The sequence below is a fragment of the Propithecus coquereli genome, unplaced genomic scaffold (genome assembly GCF_000956105.1).
Source record: "Propithecus coquereli isolate 6110/MARCELLA unplaced genomic scaffold, Pcoq_1.0 Scaffold298, whole genome shotgun sequence".
Taxonomy (NCBI): Eukaryota; Metazoa; Chordata; class Mammalia; order Primates; family Indriidae; genus Propithecus; species Propithecus coquereli.
Window position 1 is genome coordinate 1,208,372 of NW_012148596.1, and position 17,209 is coordinate 1,225,580.

Genomic DNA, 17,209 nt, shown 5'->3' on the forward strand with positions numbered 1-17,209 from the left:
CCTGGGCCAAGTCACCCAGCTCCCCAGAGACTGTTAGCTACAAAATGAGCATCAGTAAGTAACATTTTCGAGCACCTACTTGTGTGTCAGGCATTTTACTAGATGACTAAATATCTGTTATTTCATTTAATCAGCACACCAGTGCTCTGAAGTAGGTATTGTTGGGACCATCTTACAGAGGAAGAAGCTAGGGCTCAGAGAGGGTAGATGACTTGTCTGCAATGACACAGCTGTTGAGCGACATAACACATGCCTGCAGGTGTAATAATATTGCCACTAGCATCCCAGCTGGTTCTTAGGCAATTCGCTTCCACTGAGCGCCGTATGTCAGAAGGCGCTGTTGGCTCCTACGGCTTTGCCTATGATAAAAGAATGGATCCGATATTTTCTCACTGCGAAACCCAACTGTTGGGTTGCCTGGCAGAGATGGTCCTGGACGTGAGCACGTATGAAGTATGCTGCGTTACATGCCATCCTGAGTGTGAACGATCCCAGTATTAAAGTTTAGAGGTCACTTCTAATAAACAAATTTGTATTAAACCTCCTAGCTCTGGCTTCAGAGTCTGCAGACAGCTTTTGTTTAAGGGAAGACCATGAACCAAGGGTGCGTCCAACGTGGACAGCTTTCATTTCTTTTTTAGTCTACTAGCTTAGGCAGGCTTCCCAGCTCGGAGGGAATTAGCATTTCAGTGAACAAAACAGTTGGAAAGGGCAGTGCAAATTTTTAAAGGCCTTCGTGTCTAGAGAAGAAACAAGAATTCTATGACCGCATTTGTCATTCGCCGAATATACTGTCCCAGTTTTCTCTCTCTTTTCTTTCTAAAACTTTGGCGAGCGCTCATTTTTCTCGTTTGGGATTTCAGGCCACTCTAACTCTACTTGTCGCTCCTTCAAAGGGTCTTTCCCAGGCCTGCTGGGAAGGGGAGTTTGGGCGGTGGTAGGGGTCGAAACGCTAAGCTCTGGTACCTCAGAGCAGGACCTTATTTGGACACAGGGTCGTTACTGATGGAATTAGCTGAGTTGAGGTTATAGGGGAGTGAAGGGGGCCCCTAATGCACTATGACTGGTGTCCTTATAAGTGAGGAGAGACACACAGACTTTCATGTGACAACAAAGGCAGAGATTAGAGTGACGAACGTGCAAGCCGAGGAACATCAAGACTTGCCGAGAGAACCGTCGGAAGCTGGGAGAAGCAAGGAAGGACCCTCCGCTGAAGTCTCCTGGCTCTCGCACGGCCCTGCCGACACCTCGATCTCAGATCTGTAGCCCCCAGAATAGCGAGAGAATAAATGTCTGTTGTTTTAAGCCACGATTTGTGCCACTTTGTTACGGCAGCCACAAGAAGCTAGCCCAGGTGGGCAATGCATACTTCATCGTTCAAAGTTTAGCAAAAGCCTCCTGGGATGCTGACGCTGAAGAAGTCATGGCTGGGAGACTAAGCCTCATGAAATTAACACTTTGGGGGTCTCTCTCTTGCTCTTGGCAAGGAAGCAAGCAAGCAAGCACACGTGCAGTCGAACCAACCAACCACACATGTAAATATATGGCTTCACATTTTTAAATGTAGAATTATAAAAATAATCTGCATTCAGGAGCCTAGAGCATCCCCTTATAATAATGACAGCTACTATTTTTTTCTCGGAAGACATATCCCAAAAATGTGTAGTGGTTACCTGTGTACTGGGACTGCGAGTGTTCTTTTTTTCTTTTTTTTTTCTTTTGAGATAATTATAGATTTACATGCAGTTGTAAGAAAAAATACAGAAAGATTCTGTGTGCCTTTACTAGCATATTGATGTTGACAGGTGCAAGACACAGGACAATTCCACCGTGGCAAGGATCCCTCATGTGGCACATTTGTAAGCACAGCCCCTCCCTGCCGGGCCCCCTCCCCACATCCCAGAGCCTGGGCAGTCACGAATGTCTTCTATGTTTCTGTAATTTTGACAGCTACTATTTATTAAGCTCTTTTGGGTGCTGGGCACTACACTAAGAATTTTTTCACATTCATAATGTCATTTAATTCTTGAAACCCAGGGCTAGTTGTTATGATGTCTGTGGAAGTGGGGCCTGAGCAGGTGAATGAACTTGCTTAACTCACCCAGCTGGTAAGTGACAGAGACAGTCTCCTGGCTCTCTGATCAATGCTCGGGGTCCCCTCCTGGGACAACAGCAAGGGGAACTGAATTTCTACCAGTTACCTGGAGGTTATACAAACAGGATTATATCAACAAATTAAAGAAAACTGGTTTCACGTTTCCTCTTTCTGCCAACGGTTCAGAGGGTCACCTGCAGGGCACCCCTGTGCTCGGGTGGTGCGGTGAAGAGGACGGCCCTGTCATGGGGTCACTCATGCCTCCTTAGCAAACCCATTTTCATTTTCGAGTCCTTCATTCTGACCTCTTTTCTGTATCTATATGATTTGCGCATAATATCACAATGTGATTTTGTCTTCTGTTTTCTAGTTAATCAATAGTATCATCGCAGTATGCTAAATAAGTGCGATACTTCGTATTTGTGAAGGGTGGCCTAACAGTTTGATCAAATGTATGATTTGCTCAGTTCCATAACGTGGACCCTTGAATCTCTTATCCTCTTTTGCCCTCAAGCTCTTGGGCAGCACGGTTCAAACACCGGAGCACCTGGCTCCCAAGTCCCACTCTCCTGGGCTCTAATCTCCGAGTTACCAAGCAGTGGGACAAGAGCCTTACTTACCTCCTCTGCAGTTCCGTGGCCCACGTGAGAAAGGGTGATGGCGGTAACAGTATGTACGGCTGGGGGCTGCGGTGAGGACTGGGCAGGGTATGCTATTTACGTCCTGGGTCCAGTGCCTGCTCAGAAATGTCCGAATGAAGAACGCTGCAATAAACCCGTGTGCGTCCAGAGAGAGGCCTTTTCTTCTTTAGCGAATTGCCTTAAAGTAAAATTCCGGAAGGTGAATTACAGGATCTAAGTTTCTGAACATTTTATGGCTTTCAAAATATATTGCCAATTTGCTTGCCAAGGGGGTTATTCAGTTCCCTCTCCCTGTAAGGCAGGAGCACATTGATGTCACCCAGTCACTGGCAGCAACCTTTGCTCTTGCCATTGACATCTTTTGTTGATGTGCAGGCCGTAAAATGTCGCATCATTGTTTGAACTGTCATTTCTTTAGCAACTATGGAGACCGAACACATTTCCTCTCGTGTCTTTCTTGGCCTTTGGGGTCCTGTTGTTTTGCTTGATGATTCACATGGAATTTCTGGATAATATGTAAAGTAGCTCATCTATCATGTTCTCCATCTGTTATTTTTTAAGTTCTGGTTCTACCAGTTTTCACTGTGCTTTGGTAACATGCAGCAGAGAAGGTGTGACTCATTTCTACAGCCCCGGTAAGGGACACTTTACTAGGTTTGCCCCGTTTGGGTCTAGGGTGATGATGACAATGATGACAACTAGTATTTATTGAGCATTTACTATGTTCCAGGCACTGTGGTAGGGGCTTTACACGCATTATTTCATTTAATCATTATAAACTTATTATTAGCTACTGCAGGTCCACAGTCCCTTATCCGAAACCCTTAGGACCAGTTGTGTTTTTCAACTCAGGGTTTTCCATGTTTTAGAAAAGTAACATGGGACATACACCGCATATTATGTAACCCTCGGCAGGGTTTTGGGAGAATCCTCATAACCAAGCACATTAACGTTTCTGTTCCATACACATATGGACATTTACATGAAGAGGGATAAATAAAGATTATAAGTTGCTTCAAATTCAGATCCATTTTTGCTGACCAGAATTATTTTTTTTTAAATGACTTAAGAGCTTTTTGCCCCCACCAGTGTTTAGATGAAGAAATAGACTCGGAGACCCATCTGCCCAAGGGTCACCTGCTCCCGAGCCGTGAAGCCCAAGGCCCACACCCGCCTGCTCAGGCCACCCAGACCTCGCTGGGGCATCGCTCCATGCTCTGGCTCACGGGGCTACACCAGCGCTTGCGTTGAGAGCTGCTGCTTGCTCCTTCCTGCCTCACAGAGCTCTGCGAAGCTTCTGCTAGAACGTAAGGAGGCTGAACCCTCCAGCAAGTGTGCGTGTGCGTCGTGTGTGTGATGAGTGCGTGCAGCGCTGGTCACGGCAGTGGGGAGGGTGGGTGACAGGGCTCAGGAGGTGGGCAGAGTCCAGGAAGTGTCGACACAGTTTGTCAGAGTGAGCCTCCTCCTCGTCTTGGTGCTGTGCCCACCTTCCCCCTCCTACCCCACAGACCTGTGCCTCGCCTCCCTCACCTACCTCTCCACGTTGTGTCCTCCACACTCAGGACAAACCACCATCCTCAGCTCTGGCATCACCGCCTCCAGGCGCAGGGCTGGCCATATGAGTGGGGCCTGGCAGCCTAAGGCCTGCAGGGAAGCAGGCAGAGCCCTCCCTGACGGCAAGAACTGAGAGATCCAACTCGTCCAACTGTGCAGCCAGGGCACGTGTGGGCCCCGCCTGCTCTGCGGCTGGGAACACACAGCCGTTTCCCCGTCGGCCGCACGGGCCAGCCTGGCCACCGCGGGTCAGGCATCACGCAGGCCGAGGCAGAGGCTGGGCGGGGAAGCTGGTGGCCACTGGTTTCCAGAGCCTGCAGAAGCTGCTGTCAGTGTGAACAGCTGCCCCTTTACTGGCAGAGACCAGAGAATTTTACTACAGCTCATGTGACGTGACAATTTGGCTAGTTTCTGGGGCAGTGAATTTGTCATTTGAGGAAATTTGTAGGACATCTGAGTCATTAGAGGAAATCCACAGGATGTGTGAGCGTGAAACTACAGAGGAACGTGGTAGACTTCCAGGGCAGCAGGGAAACAGCAATTATAATCATGCAACAATAATACCAGCAAAAAGTTATTGAGCATTTATTATGCACCAGGCGCTGTGCTAAGCGTGTTAATCTCGGACAGCACTAAGAGATGGGCACTGTTCTTTATCTCCACTATACAGATGAAGGAAACCAGGCCAGGAGGGGTCACGTGACTTGCCTGCAGCTAACAGGCGAGCAGGCGCAGGGCTGGGGTGGACGGAGTCTACCTGACTGCAGGGCTTGGGTGATTAGTGACAATGTTGCTTGTCTGGTCTGCCAGGTGACTGAGCAGTAGGTCATTCTGTGTGCTCATTCATTCTTGTATTTCATCCAGGTCAGGGTTTCTGGGGGCTGCCCCAAGCCTGAAGCCGTACCCGTTAGGGCGGGACTCCGGGGCTTCCGGGGGTAATGGCTCCACCGAGCGGTGCCGTCGACACAGGGGGCCGAGGGCCTCCAGGAAGAGTTTTCTGAAGGAGGAGGACGTGGTGTTGTAGAGGACAGGTGTCAGAGCCGAGCTAACGTAGAAAAGTGTGTTGGTCACCATGTAGAAGTAGTGATAGAAATCATAGAGCGTGCTGCAGGAGAAACCCAGAGGGACCGGTTAGAGGACCTGTCACTTCCCCACAGTGTTGCCTTCCTGCTGGAGGGTGCCTCTCCTCCAAAGGGCAGCCTGTTTTCTGCTGTCAGGAAACACAGTGTGAATTCGACAAAGTTCCATCACCACCAGCTGCCCTGGGCTGCACCCTCCACCCAGCCTCTGTGACTTGCCAATCCTGGTCCGGCCCACTGAGATGCCAGCAGCCCTGTGCTGCCGGGTGTGCTCAAGGAGACGTGGCCACACTCAGAGGTGCAAGTCTTGCTGAGAAGCTGTGCTCCCCATCACAGAGATCTCTGCGGTGGGAAGGGCCTGGTGGGGCTCGTGCTGCACACATGTGTTTAAGGGCTGCTGGCAGCTCCCGAGAACGAGGTGGCCATGTGGGCTTTCTATTCTCCTGGATGTGTGACCCCCACTGTGATCAGGGGCACAGTGATGTCCAAAAGGCAGATAATAATTCTCGCCTCTGCTCCCACCGTGTCATAACATGGGGTGCACGTGCTGGTCTCTGTCTAAGGGGCCTTTGTTAGTTCAGGAATCTCAGCTCTGGGCCTTCCTCCTTCTCTCTATACCAACATGGCCTGTGCTCCCCTCTTCCTAGCCTGTGGGCTTCTCTCCAGCCTGTAGTCAGGATGCCCAGGGTCCTGACCACCACCCACAGGGCCCGACCAGCTCAGAGAGGTTTCTAGACAATGCCTTGTTCCCCATACCCAGTTGGGAAATTTTGAGGGCACAGACAGGGCAGGGCGGCTGGAATGCAGGCCAGAGTTCCCCAGGAGCCAGCAGCTGAGGGTCCTTCTGGAGAGCAGTGGAGACCCCAGGCCCAGCCCAGGGCCCTCCCTGTGTGCTAGAGCCCTTCTGCCGCACTCACTCAGTCCACTCGTCATCTGGGACGTAGCAGTACATGAGCCTGCGGGCATGGTACGGCAGCCAGCACACGACGTACACAGCCACGATGGCCCCTGCAGAACAATTGGAGAGAGACAGTGACAGACAGAAATCAAACACATTCTCAGGTATGCCATCTCCAAGGGAGAAAGATGCCAAGGTGACAACGCATTTCCCTCTAACTTGTTCCTGGAGTCCAAGGGTTGGAAGGGAACTTGGAAGTTATTTGATATATCACTATCTGAATCTGTTCTCAAACCTTGCAAGTGACTGTCCACTTTGACCATGACCCGGACGCGGCATGCTTCTAGACCCTCTTCCTGGCCGTTAGAATATACTCCCAATCAGGGCTAGATATTGCCACCTGGTTGTCTAACCACATATGCAGCAGAACTTGTGTCTTTCCTGCCTTAGGAAGCTTCTCCTTCCTCTGCTCCTTTTTCTGATTGACTGATGGTGCCATCATCCAGCTGGCGCTCAAGCCATAGCCTGAGAGTCTTGTTTTTCTGTTCCCCCTGCAGCCACGCTATGAAAGAGCTCCTCCTTAGCATCTCTCCTCCCCATTCCTTCCCTGTCCCCACCGCTGCTGCCCTAAGAGGCAAGAGGCTCTTGCTTCCTTCCCACCGTCTATGATGAGAGGCTCCCAATCTTCCACCCCTCCCCCTCCTGCTCCTACTCTGCCCGACTGGCAAACCCGCCGTCTAGCCCAGTGTGGCCCCTGTGGCAGCAGGAGCCTGGGAGAAGTGCAGAGTACGGGGCCTTGCAGTCTGTTTGCAACTTTCCAGATCATTCTTACATCAGTTTGAGGAGCACCGTTTAGCCCATTCTCCAAAGAGCTCATGAGTGCAACAGATCTCAAAAGCAAATCTCCCCTGTCGCTCCTGGACACTGACTCTTTCAATGACCGCCCCCTGTCTATACAAGGAAGTCCCACACCTTCACGTGCTGACTTTGTGTTACTTATCACAGCCCATTACGCACTCTGTCCATGCACAGGACCGTGGTGTTGATGAGAGCAGAGACCTGTCCTATACTCAATCCTCCCAGACCTCACTTAGTGCCTGGGTTACAGTAGGTGCTTGGAGAGACCTCTGTTTCCTTGTTTTTCTTACAAGGCCATATTTTCCCAGATACTTACAAAAACAAGCAAACAAACAAACATAGTACTATTATAGTAGGGGAAGTGGAGAGTTAGAAGGGAACTGGATTTGGAGACCCAGCCAGTCTGAGAGTCCACAGTTCCCAGCTGCAGTTCTTAACTATAACTTCTCCTTGTGTTCATCCACACGGCCGGACCGTGAAAAGTGGCCAGCTGCCTGCTTGTCCGTCTATGCTGCTTCCTGGGGCAGATCAGGGGTTTCACGTGCAGAACTCCCATTGCTTCCTGCAGTTATCCCACCACACCCTACGAGAAGCCCCTTGAATTCACAGTTCCCCTGGGGCATCGGATGCAGGCAACCTAGAGAGAGGTGGTGACCGGCTAGGGATTAGCGAAGGTGGCCCTGGGTTAGGGATTAGTGGAGGTGGCCCTGTACCAGACCCCTTTCTCTCAGGGCAGGGTCACAGAGGACTTAACTGAGAACCTGGACGCTGCGCTGGAGGCTGCGGATCCGACTTGTGTCCTTGTGTCTCCCCAGGCTGGGCAGGCCTCTCAGGGAGAGGGTCTTCCTCCACGCGATGAAGCCAAGGAGACCCTCCTCACTCAGCAGCTCCAGGCGGCTGGGGGCAGAGCTACCCGCGGCAGAGGTGGACGGCACCTGGGAGCAGAGGGCCAGCAGGTGGCTCACCGTGACCCCGTTCAGGAAGGTGGTTAGTGCCAAGGGGAGCACGAAGGACACCAGCACATTCACCTGTGGAGGTAATTCCCAGGGCTGTGGGACAGCTCCGGGGGCTTGTGACTTGGGTCACAGGCTGCGCCCCAGGCCCGGAACGTGCACCAGCAGAGGGAGCGACAGAAGGGCTGGAAGGTAAGGGAGAGAAAATTCTCAGAAAGTAGGAAGCGAGCAAAGAAAATAGAAGAGAGAAGAAAATTTGGGATTAGTTGAGGACACTCGTCATCTAAATAGCAGGGGTTCCCGAAAGAAAAAGAATGGAGAAAACAGAGGGGAGGCGATACGTAAAAACAAAACACATTCAGGAAAGTTTTCCCAAAATGGAGGGAGCTGAGCTGCTAGACTGCAAGGCTGCCTGGGCGCCTGGGACAATGGACGGAAATAGATTCACATCGCGTCTCGTTCGTATGATATTTAGCACCCTGGGGATACAGAGACGATACTGACAGCTTCCAAGGACATCGAACAGGTCACACAGAAATAAATTTCAGAAAGAATTTCCGACATGCCAATTCTCAAACTTTTTACCTTCTGGGGACCTTTTCTCGGGTCTCAAGAGGTCACAAGAACATATGTTCCATCAAAATAAGGTTATAAAACAATAAAGAAGAAGAGCTGGGGTTCAAAAATAGGGTATCCAACAGAGGAGCCAGGAGCGATGGCGGGCTTCCTAGGGGGCCCCCGTGCAGATGGGAGAGTTCCCAGGGGTCCCTTGTGCACGGAGAGCAACGAGTGGACTGCAGCAGGAGGCTGGAGGGCTCTGAGGATTCGAAAAGAAAGGATGAAACTGGTAGGTTATCGGGTGGCTCTGAACATACTGCCACAGTATTTACGCTTCTGGTAGAGAAGTTGAAAATGAATTAGGAGTAGGTAATAGAAAACTAAGCAAATGAAAAAAGACTCCGCATTATTAACTGCAAGGAAAACAAATGTGGTATCGGAAAGAAAATACAATAAAAATATACTACATGGGTCATCTCTGAAGAATGTTTACATAGTCACAATTATGTAAATCCTGAACATAAATTTAACCAAACAGTGAAATAATTAAACCCGGAGGATGGGGGGTGGGCAGGGATAGGAATAGAGGGAAATGCTCATTTTCTGCAGGTAGAAGACAGTGGATAAAATTTAAAACCGAGAACTAAAGCAAGCGTGTTCTTTAGGAACATGCAGGCAAAGAGCAGAGTCTGAGAGTGGGTGGCTTTGCTCCCCACCGGAGAATATGAATCAGAGTACGGAGAGTTGTGTGGGGGGGGTGCTGCTTTACATTACAAGCCTTGTATTATTACGATTTGATATTATTTGACTTAGGAAAATGAGTTTATTATATAATACCCTGTGTTTTAAATGTTAATTTATTTTATTTATTTATTTTTTTAAGAGACAGGGTCTTACTCTGTGACCCAGGCTGGAGCGCAGTGGCACAATCACAGCTCACTGCAACCTTGAACTCTTAGGCTTCAGTAATCTTCCCGCCTCAGCCTCCCGAGTAGCTGGGACTATAGGTGTGTGCCACCAAACCTGGCTAATTTTTTTATTTTTTGTAGAGATTCGTCTCACTATATTGCCCAGGCTGGTCTTGAACTCTTGGGCTCAAATGATTCTCCTGCCTTGGCCTCCACCTCCCAAATTGTTGAGATTACAGGCATGAGCTGCTGCACCTGGACTAAATATTTAATATTAAAAATTCAAAATATATGTTATAGGGGTTTTCTTCATCACTTCCAAGGCTCTCTTCTCCTTTCCCTTTGTCAACATTTTAAAAAACTGAACAATATATTTTTTTTTTTCTGAGACAGAGTCTCACTCTGTTGCCCAGGCTAGAGTGCTGTGGCGTCAGCCTAGCTCACAGCAACCTCCAACTCCTGGGTTCAAGCTATCCTTCTGCCTCAGCCTCCTGAGTAGCTGGGACTACAGGCATGCGCCACCATGCCCGGCTAATTTTTGTTTTTTCTATGTATTTTTTAGTGTCCAGCTAATTTCTTTTTCTTTTTTTTTGAGACAGAGTCTCACTCTATTGCCCGGAGTACAGTGCCGTGGCATCAGCCTAGCTCACAGCAACCTCAAACTCCTGGGCTCAAGCGATCCTCTTGCCTCAGCCTCCCCAAGTAGCTGGGACTACAGGCATGTGCCACCATGCCCGGCTAATTTTTACTATATATATTTTTAGTTGTCCAACTCATTTCTTTCTATTTTTTAGTAGAGACGGGGTCTCGCTCTTGCTCAGGCTGGTCTCAAACTCCTGAGCTCAAACAATACACCCGCTTCGGCCTCCCAGAGTGCTAGGATTACAGGCCCTTTCTATTTTTAGTAGAGACGGGGGTCTCACTCTTGTTCAGGCTGGTTTCGAACTCCTGACCTCGAGCTATCCTCCTGCCTCGTTGTCCCGAGTGCTAGGATTACAGGCGTGAGCCACTGCACCCGGCCTGAACAATATTTTAATGCCACTTTAAAATCGGTACAAAATATCTGAGTTGGGTGCTGTATCTTTTTCAGGAGTTATCATTCATGCTTTTTCAACTTCATGCTTGCTCACAAATCAGCAACACCAAGGGAAAGATATTTAACACACTGCACACAGCAATCATTTCAGTTTGTTGAGGAACCAAGCAGGTTTATAAAATGACAACATACTTAATTACTATCAAATTGTAGCTTTAATACCACTCAAGACAAAGATGGAAAGTAAAAATATATTCATAAGTTAGTAATTAACCTTTGGGAGTTTTGACATCTTTGTGGGAACACTACATAGTTTTTGGTACTTTCACAAACTATGAGCAATTTTCTTGGACAAAAAAACGCTGATTAATGTGAACAATGAATCAACTTGCTATGGCATTAAAAAGAAATTAGGATCGAAATAATCCTAATTTGAGTCTGGTTATCTTGTGTTAACATATACTTTATGTTTCAAGTGAAACATTATTTTATGTACTATTTGTCCGATAACACTGCTACACTGAAAGAATTCCTTACGTGTAACATCAAAGGCTCGCCCTAGTACATTTCACACCTTCCTTGCTTTGGCCCAGTTTAAACCATGTCAAGGAAACTATGCAAGTAGCATATTCACAACACGAACCCTGCTTGGCGCTTTTTTTTCCCCCAAGTCCAGCTCCAAAATAGGTACAGTCTGGAAGTCCCTACTCCAGTCTGTGACAAGTGGTGGGACTTGGCTCCCACGCATTTGCGGCATATGGTTGTGTGATTCATTGTCACAGTCGCACCAGGCGCCAGCAGGGAGCTGCACAGTCAGGCCTGAGCAGCAACGCACTGACTTCCACTGCAGCTCAGAAGCACATGGAGGCTGCTGGGAGGCAGAAGAGTGTCCCCTGCTGCTCTGTGGCTTGTGATGTGCTTGGGCCGGTGTCGGGACAGGCAGCACGTGAACCACACGGCCGAGGTGTGAGGGCAGGATCAGTCCACCCAACTTAGTGGCAGTCTGCTGTCTTGATCCCTCGGTGGCCGGTTCTATTTGTCTGCTTACTGTTCTGCAGCTGGTTGTTTTTTCGGTTTGTGTTTGCTTTTGTCTCCTTTATCGTCCGTTAAGGACTGGGGTAAGGAATTTGAAAACCTGCAAAAATGTCTGATATAGGAAGTGGATCTTCTGAAAATTTGGGATCCTGCCCAGCCAGTCCTGAGTAACTCTCTTTATAGGGACCACAGTGAGCAACTTCTGCTGCAAGCATGATGCTTTCTCACGGGTTTAGCTATACGTTTTCCCATGTCCTTCCCGAGGCTACAGTTGGCATGTGCATTTCTTCTGAAACCCTTCGCTGATGTTGAATATTCAGGCCTCTTTATTCTATCTGCACAAAAATCCCATTAAGCTGGAGGTTCTGTCCAGCTTGTCATGGGGCTAAAGATTACGGGTTTTGATGATCATAAATATTGGTTCTGACCTTAGTAGTTCTGCAAATACATGCCCCATAGCCCATATATCGGCAGCTTTGGGATAATGTCTTGCTCCAATAAGTAGTTCTGGGACTCAGAACCAGAATCTTACAATTGCTAGATTCAAATCGGCAGGTGAACCAAAATATTGGGTATAGCCCATGTCAGCAACTTTGATTCTTCTTTGCTCAGGATCTTCACCCATGATTAAAATGTTGGCAGGTTCCATGTCCCTGCGAAACACCCAGTTAGCATGTAGGCAGCAATCACATCTAGGATCTGATGTAATAGTGACTTCATTGTCCCCCACGGTGGCTTCTTATTTGCGTTAGAAGCTTTGTGACACTATATTATAGTCCAGAGGTCGAACAGAAGTCATATCAGCATGAGACAGAAACACTTTCTGGAAAGAGAGGACATTTGGACGCTCGAACTCGTGAAGGAACCATCTTTCCTCCTGGTTTTATAAATGTGATCTCAAGGGCTGTAGCTGCCTGAGTGCCTTCCTGCAGTCCCCTGACCTGGTTCCCTGGCCCCAGAGGCTGTGACAATGGACTGTGACTTTAAAAGCTGTCCAGTGAGTGGAAACCATTGGAGGACCTGTGGAGTCCTCTCAGGTTGAAAAACAAAGCAGGGAAAGAGAAGAAGGTGAGCGTTTACTGAGGACAGGCTACATCCTGAGCACTTTCACCTGAGCTCACTTAACTATCACAGAGGATGCCACTGGCCACGTTCTTGCCCTGCGGACAAACCTGTGCATGTGAGCCCTACCCACAGACACCCAGACACCCTGTTCTGAGTCCAGGATGAACAGCAGACACAGGGACTCCTGGGAGCCCTGAGCCCCTGATCTGACCCAGGGTCCCAGGGCCAGCCCCAATATCCTGGCTTCAAATCTTCATTCTGGCTGATGCCACTTCCAGTTGTGTTTCTGTCACTTGCAACATAAAGAGCTCCTACTAAAACCCTCACCAGCCCCTTTTTATCCCCTCCACAATGGCTAAATTCTTTAGTTTCGGAAACAAATGACAATTTCCTTTTTAAAAGAAATGAGAAACTAATGAATAAACCTTCATCAGGCATTTGGCCCCCTCGTCCCCTCCCCTCCAGGCCTGGCCCAACCCTCGATCCCCCATATCCACAGGGACCTATGGCTGGCTCCTTGGTGCCCATCCTGACCCTCAAGCCCCTGGGGAAAGTCACCGCAGACAGTCACTCGTGGCGATTCAGGGTGATGGGCTAGGGGGCTCTGGCTGAGCCTGTCAGGAAGGACCTGAGTGGCGGGAGGGATGTTGTTTAAGGAAATGAGAGGTGACAAATTGAAGGAAAAGAAGGCCCCACTTCCTGGAAAGCCACTCTACAGAGGCACACTTCTGAGGATGACTCCATGGCCTCAGTGGACCCTGGGCAACTGGAGGAGCCACATGCTCAAGACCTGGGAGGAGCCTGGCCATGGTTACTCCTGAGGAGAATCCTCCCCTCCACATCCAAGAACACTTAGGTTGAACAAAGTGGCTCCACTGAACGCCCATGAAATGTTAAGAAGTTGCTTGTGCCCACAGACTTCTGATTTATCATGAGAGAGAAGCAGGTCAGTGAGGGAAACCTTCCGTGCAGCCCTTCCGTCCGCTATGCCTGCCGCACAGGTGGACAAGCAGACGCAAACGAGGGAGGGGCCTGCAGGGAAAGGGAGGAGGGGACTTTAGAGAGGGCCTGTGACCTGTAAACAGTCTGGGCTTCCAGCTGCAGAAGGAAGCTTAGAATCAGGAGGAGGAGGAGCCCCACGTAGGGACGTGGCACGTGAGCCCCCTACGCAGCCACTGCGCCCCCCACACTCGTGACGTGCTCACACAGTGCCCTCCACGCACTTTCACAAGCCTCTGGGCAGAGAAGGGGTCCTGGCTTTGGTCCTTTAGGTCCCCTGGAGAGCCAGGAGGGGCCTGGAGAGACCTGGGCCGCTTTAGTCTTTCCCACATTCCCCGAAGTGCTGGACACGCAGGATCTCAGTCCTACCTGACCAGAGCAAAGTGACCAGAGGGCACTGGCTTGTAGAACCACGCGGAACCAGACACAAACACTCTGAAACCTGAGTATCGCTTTCAGAAACTGCATTACAAGGTGCAGTAAATATATCACATGCTGAAAGAATTCAGAAGAGAGGGGGAGAGCACCCCAGGAGTTGGGGTGTTGAGAGAAGGTGCTAGGGAGGAGGTGAGAGTAGAGCAGCACGGGGGGGGGGGCGGTAAGAAGGGTTGGAGGGGAGAGAGCAGAAGAAAGAGCTTTTCTAAAAGCCAGAGATTAGGCACAGGGTGGGGAAAGGGGGAGCAGCGGGAGAGCCAGCGGCCTGGGGGAGGCTAGGCGTGGGGGTGTAATAGGAAGTGAGGTTAGAAGCCTGATCAGGAGACCAGCAGAGAGGCCCAGAGCACCTTCCCCGTCCTCACCGCACCTCCAGGGAGGTCCCCTCCAGAGCTGTAGCGGGAGGTGTCATGAAATTTGTATTTTCGCAGGCTCCCCGGGCAATTTTACGCCCATTAACAATTGAGCACCACTCTCGTAAGAGTGGGAGGAACACGGACTTTGTGGTTAATTTTGAATTCAAATGGCGACTTCTCTCAATGCTTCTTCGCCTTAGCCAAGTCTCTCCCCAAGTCTTTTGTAAAAAAGGGGCAACGAGACCCAACTTTCTGGGTGGTTGCAAGCGTCAGAGTTGAAAATGTCTTTCCCAGGGGTGGGGGGGCGGCTCCCTCCTTCCCCCGCCCCCCTTACCTGGATGAAGACCTGCAGTGTGGCGCGGCTCACCAGCACGGTGCACACGCGAGAGGCGGGCTCCGGCTCGCCGCCCGGCGTCTCCAGCTCGTGCTTCTGCCCCATGATCACGGCCATGGGCAGGGCGAGGCCCAGCGAGGCGGCCCAGACGAGCGCCAGCACGCGGCGGGTGCAGCGTGGCGACAGCAGGCGGCGGGCGCGCAGGGGCTGGCACACGGTCAGGCAGCGCTCGGCGCTCAGGCTGGCCACGCTGAGCACCGTGGCGTAGGCGCACAGCTCGCGCACGAAGTAGTAGCCGCGGCAGCCCAGGTCGCCGAAGACCCAGGGGTAGTGGAACCACACGAAGTTGTAGAGCTCCATGGGCACGCTGACCAGCAGCAGCAGCAGCGCGGAGAGCGCCAGGCTGAGCACGTGGTAGCGCAGGTGCCCCGCGCGCCCGGGCCGCGCCTTCAGCACCACGTGCACGGACAGCGCATTGCCCGCCGCGGCCAGCGCGAAGATGAGCGCGTAGAGCGCGGTGAGCAGCACCTTGGCCCAGAGGCGCGTGTCCACGCCCAGCCGGGCGTCCACGCTGAGCCCCGCGGTGGGGCTGGGCGGCCGGGGCCGCGGGCGGCTGGTCTCCATCCCGCTCCCGGGCCCTGCGCTCCCTCCCTCTCACTGCCGGGAGACTGGGCGAGCTGCCTGGGGAGCCAGCCAGCGTCTCCTCCTCCCCGGGAACCTCCAGAAGCGGGAGGACACGCCCCTGCAAGGGTGTCCCCGAGCAAACGCGGGCTGGGCCGCGAGTGCAGGCCTGTTCGCGAGGGTCACATTTCTTGGGTCAGTTCCATTCAGCGAGCATGTGCTGGTGGAAAGTGGGCCGGACTCTACCACTTACCAGCTTTGTGACCTTGAGCAAGTTTGTAAAACCTCTCTGAGCTTAGTTTTGCAACTTGAAAATATTGTCTACATTGCAGAATTTTTGTGAAGATTAAATGAATAAATCTGTGCGAGAGTTTTTACCTGTTGCACAAATAGACATGGAGATTTTGTCTTGCACCTGGGCCTGTGTGCACCTGTTTTCTGCGTGTGCAGTCCCGGAGGGACTTGGGAAAGACTCTGCCAGCACTTCAACATTTTGGAATGTTACGGTTCTTGCTAAGGTGCTGTTTCAACGCCGCACTAACAGCCTCAAAGAACTCCTTTGTCACTGACAGATACATACTTTCCCAGTCCTTTGAGAATGTCATTTAAGTTTCCCTCAAATTTAAGGATCCCATAGGGATGAACATTAAACATACATTTTTTGAAGCAAAAAATAGTACCAATAAATTTTTAACTTTTTAATGGGTTTCACATAGCTCAAATAAGGCCTATAGGAAGGACCTGGGAAAAGGCAAGGTTTCTGCTTCTCTCTGGAAGAATTCTCCAAGTACCTAGTCTCCCAAGGCCCAGGCTGGTATAGCAGAGAGGACTCTGAGCTTGCAGTCAGAAGAAAGGACAGGTCTCAATAACTAATAACCTCCCAGAACAGAAACCATCAGGCCCAGAAGGGTTCACTGATGAATTCTACCAAACATTTAAGGAAGACATTATATCAATTCTCTATCATCTCTTTTCAGAAACTAGAAGCAGAGGGAATAATTCCTAACTTATTCTATGAGGCTAGCATTTCCCAAATACCATAATCAGAAAAAGACATTACAAGGAAAGAAAACTATGCATCAATATCTCTTATGAACATAGGTGCAAAAATCCTCAACAAAATATTAGCAAATCGAATCCAACAATGTATAAAAACAATTGTACACCATGACTAAGTGGGATTTATTCTGGGTATGCAAGGCTGGTTCAGCATTTGAAAATCAATTAATGTAACCCCTCACATCAACAGACTAAAGAAGAAAAGTCACATGATCATATCGATAAATTCAGAAAAAGCATTTAACAAAATCCAACACATTCATGATTAAAACAAAAACTCCCAGTAAACTAAGAATAGAGAGGATCTTCTTCAACTTTATAAAGAATCTCTATAAAAAACCTACAGCTGACATCATACTTAATGGTGAGAAACTTGAAGCTTTCCTGCTAAGATCAAGAACAAGGCAAGGACATTCACTCTCATCACTGTTTTTCAACATTGTACTGGAAATCCTAGCTAATGCAGTAAGAGTGGTAAGTGAAATGAAACAAAATGATTGGGAAGGAAGAAATAAAACTGTCTTCATTCACAGATGACATGATCATCTATGTAGGAAACCTGAAAGAATCATCATCAACAACAACAACAAAAACCTCCTGACACTGATAGGCAAGTATAGCAAGGTTTCAGGATACCAAGTTCATAAACAAAAATCAATTGCTTTCCTATACACTAGCAATAAACAAGTGGAATTCTTAATTAAAAATACAATCTCATTTACATTAGG

General features: G+C 49.6%; 1 protein-coding gene across 1 annotated transcript; it reads right to left on the reverse strand.

Moving 5' to 3' along the window:
- Positions 1-4,853: 4,853 nt before the first annotated feature.
- On the reverse strand, positions 4,854-15,600 carry NTSR2 (neurotensin receptor 2). The gene is made up of 4 exons (XM_012648897.1): positions 14,802-15,600; positions 7,880-8,153; positions 6,287-6,377; positions 4,854-5,395 (listed from the first exon to the last, which is right to left on the reverse strand). The coding sequence occupies exons 1-4, from the start codon at positions 15,423-15,425 to the stop codon at positions 5,134-5,136; spliced, it is 1,251 nt and encodes a 416-aa protein (XP_012504351.1). The 5' UTR covers positions 15,426-15,600; the 3' UTR covers positions 4,854-5,133.
- Positions 15,601-17,209: the final 1,609 nt, after the last annotated feature.

Bases quoted from the DNA above. Each gene is read 5' to 3' on its own strand.
- NTSR2 (XM_012648897.1), bottom strand. From the start codon at position 15,425: ATGGAGACCAGCCGCCCGCGGCCCCGGCCGCCCAGCCCCACCGCGGGG. The intron at 8,154-14,801 runs GTAAGGGGGGCG...TTACCTCCACAG, and splicing joins CACTGCAGGTCTTCATCCAG to GTGAATGTGCTGGTGTCCTT. The intron at 5,396-6,286 runs GTGAGTGCGGCA...TTTCTCCTGCAG, and splicing joins CCAGATGACGAGTGGACTGA to CACGCTCTATGATTTCTATC.